Source organism: Rhagoletis pomonella, unplaced genomic scaffold (assembly GCF_013731165.1).
Source record: "Rhagoletis pomonella isolate Grant_MI unplaced genomic scaffold, Rhpom_1.0 Rhpom_scaffold_02032, whole genome shotgun sequence".
Classification (NCBI taxonomy): Eukaryota; Metazoa; Arthropoda; class Insecta; order Diptera; family Tephritidae; genus Rhagoletis; species Rhagoletis pomonella.
In genome coordinates this window covers 32,254-34,445 of record NW_023460586.1, presented here as the reverse complement: position 1 = coordinate 34,445, position 2,192 = coordinate 32,254, and the positions used below count along the sequence as shown (strand labels likewise).

General features: G+C 37.3%; 1 protein-coding gene across 1 annotated transcript; it reads left to right on the top strand.

Moving 5' to 3' along the window:
* The first annotated feature begins 512 nt into the window (after positions 1–512).
* Positions 513–1,550, top strand: LOC118752999 (putative nuclease HARBI1). Its single transcript, XM_036487847.1, has 3 exons — positions 513–715; positions 777–921; positions 981–1,550. Exons 1-3 carry the CDS (start codon positions 710–712, stop codon positions 1,199–1,201), a joined length of 372 nt encoding a protein of 123 aa, XP_036343740.1. The 5' UTR covers positions 513–709; the 3' UTR covers positions 1,202–1,550.
* The last annotated feature ends 642 nt before the right edge of the window (positions 1,551–2,192 follow it).

Genomic DNA, 2,192 nt, shown 5'->3' with positions numbered 1-2,192 from the left:
GAAAGAAGTCTGATGAGGAAATGTGGTGATTTCCGAAATACCTATCACTTCTACCATTTTTTCAAATTATTGTTGCTTTTCCACAATAAGTTTTCACTAAAAACAGCCTCAAGCTCATAAAAATTGTTGAACATAATTGTTATAAGGCCATAAAATAACAAAACCAAATAATTTAAGGACGAGCACACCTAAAAGTTAAACATTCTAATAATAGAAATATTAAAAAAAAACCAACAAAACCAACAACCACATGATCAAGTGAATTGCAGTGGAATAGCTGCGCTTGATTGTAGTTGGCTTAGCAAAGTGAAATAGTGGAAATAGGCAACAATAATCAACAAGGAAAACTTAGCACAGTGCGTAGGCAACTGGCTGAGTCAGTGGTGATCGTCGGTTCGAATCCTACTGAAAGAAGTCTGATGAGGAAATGTGGTGATTTCCGAAATAGCTATCACTTCTACCATTTTTTCAAATTATTGTTGCTTTTCCGCAATAAGTTTTCACTAAAAACGGCCTCAAGCTCATAAAAATTGTTGAAAACATGTAAATTAAAATATATTTCTTTCCAGTTAAAGAATATTTCTTTGAGAAATACGGAATACCTGGGGTTATCGGTTGTGTTGATGGAACACACGTTCGTATTAAGTCGCCCGGAAGTAACAACCACCATTTATACCTCAACCGCAAGGGTTTTTACAGTTTTAATGTAATGGCGGTAGGTTAATGATTTAGTATCTTTACAAGTATACATATACACAAACTAAGTTTCCTTACAGATATGGGATCACAACATGGTAATCACATTTGTTAACGCTAGGCATCCAGGGGCGAATCATGATTCATTTGTTTGGAATGTGAGTCACGCAGAACAGGAGCTAAAATCTGATTCTAACAATGGAAAAACCAACACATGGCTACTCGGTAAGTTTTAAAACTTAAAAAGGCTATAAAACTATTACTGACAATGAAAATTTGTGTAGGTGATTCTTGTTACCCCTTGCAGCCATACTTGATGACGCCATTCAGAAGCGCAGCCGATGAAATGCAACGAATTTACAACACAAAGCACTCGAAAGCTCGTAATGTAATTGAGAGATGTTTCGGTGAAAAACCGATTTCGATGTATAATTGGCTCGAGAGGGCTACACTATTCACCAGAAAAAGTTACACAAATTGTAAATGTGTGCTGTGTTATTCATAACGTTTGCATATTTTTCAAACATCAAATTCCATTGGAGAGCCCAGATATGGAGAATCTTGTTAGTTACGAAGAAGAATTTGAAAACAGTAACATTTCGAATACAGCTGCCCTTATTAGAATGAGAATAGCAGAGAGTTTGTTATAAACGCAGTTTTATTATAAAGTATGTGTGTCTAGATTTCAGGTACACCAGCAAAATTCCATTGCCTTAAAATTAATAAAATATTTACATAAAAATTCAACAAAATATCTTTTCAGTCTTAAATCCTAAATCTACATATAAACTAAGTAAATGCAACAAAATATCAATTCACACTTAAATCTAAAAAATATTTACACAAAAAAAAAACAAGATATCACTTCAATACTCTCACAATAGTGGTATGAAAATTAAATCCGGAAGTACTCCAAAAATTTTTAAAAAATTGCAGATTGGCGTTCCACTGCAGCAGTTAATTTGTTTGTGGCATCCACCTGCAGCATTGATGGCTCTGCCATTTTTTTTGCAGTCTCAGCCTGCACTTTAGCGGCTTCTGCTTGGACTTTGGCAGATTCAGCCACTGTCTCTTGGAAGGTGCGCTTCCTATTAGTGGAACGTAACGTGTGCGTTGGTGTAGGACGGGTTGTCTGTGTAGTGGGAGTCACTACTCCCACAGGTGGTGGTTGGTTGTGCCTTATAGGAGATTGAAGGGTGGTTGTTTGTTGCCTTCGTTGGTCAAGTGTTGGTGATTCAGTCACAAGTAAAGGAGGCATTTCCTCCAACGACGAATGTCTTGACATGTTAGAGGTCGCCGTCGAAGGAATGCCGAAAACTCTGCCGCTCGGGGCTGCTGACCTTGAAATAAAAACCAAGCTGTCTATGGTCTGCTCCATTTCGGAAAGCGGAGAGTGACGGAATGGGCCACCACCGGTAGCAGTAAGGCTTCGTGTGTTTCAAGTCAGCCCATATCTTGAAAAAAAATAAAATTCAATGTCAGTAAAATGGAAATAG

Excerpts from the sequence above, each read along its gene's own strand:
- LOC118752999 (XM_036487847.1), top strand. Across the intron at positions 922-980 it reads AACCAACACATGGCTACTCG|GTGATTCTTGTTACCCCTTG; the intron begins GTAAGTTTTAAA and ends AAATTTGTGTAG.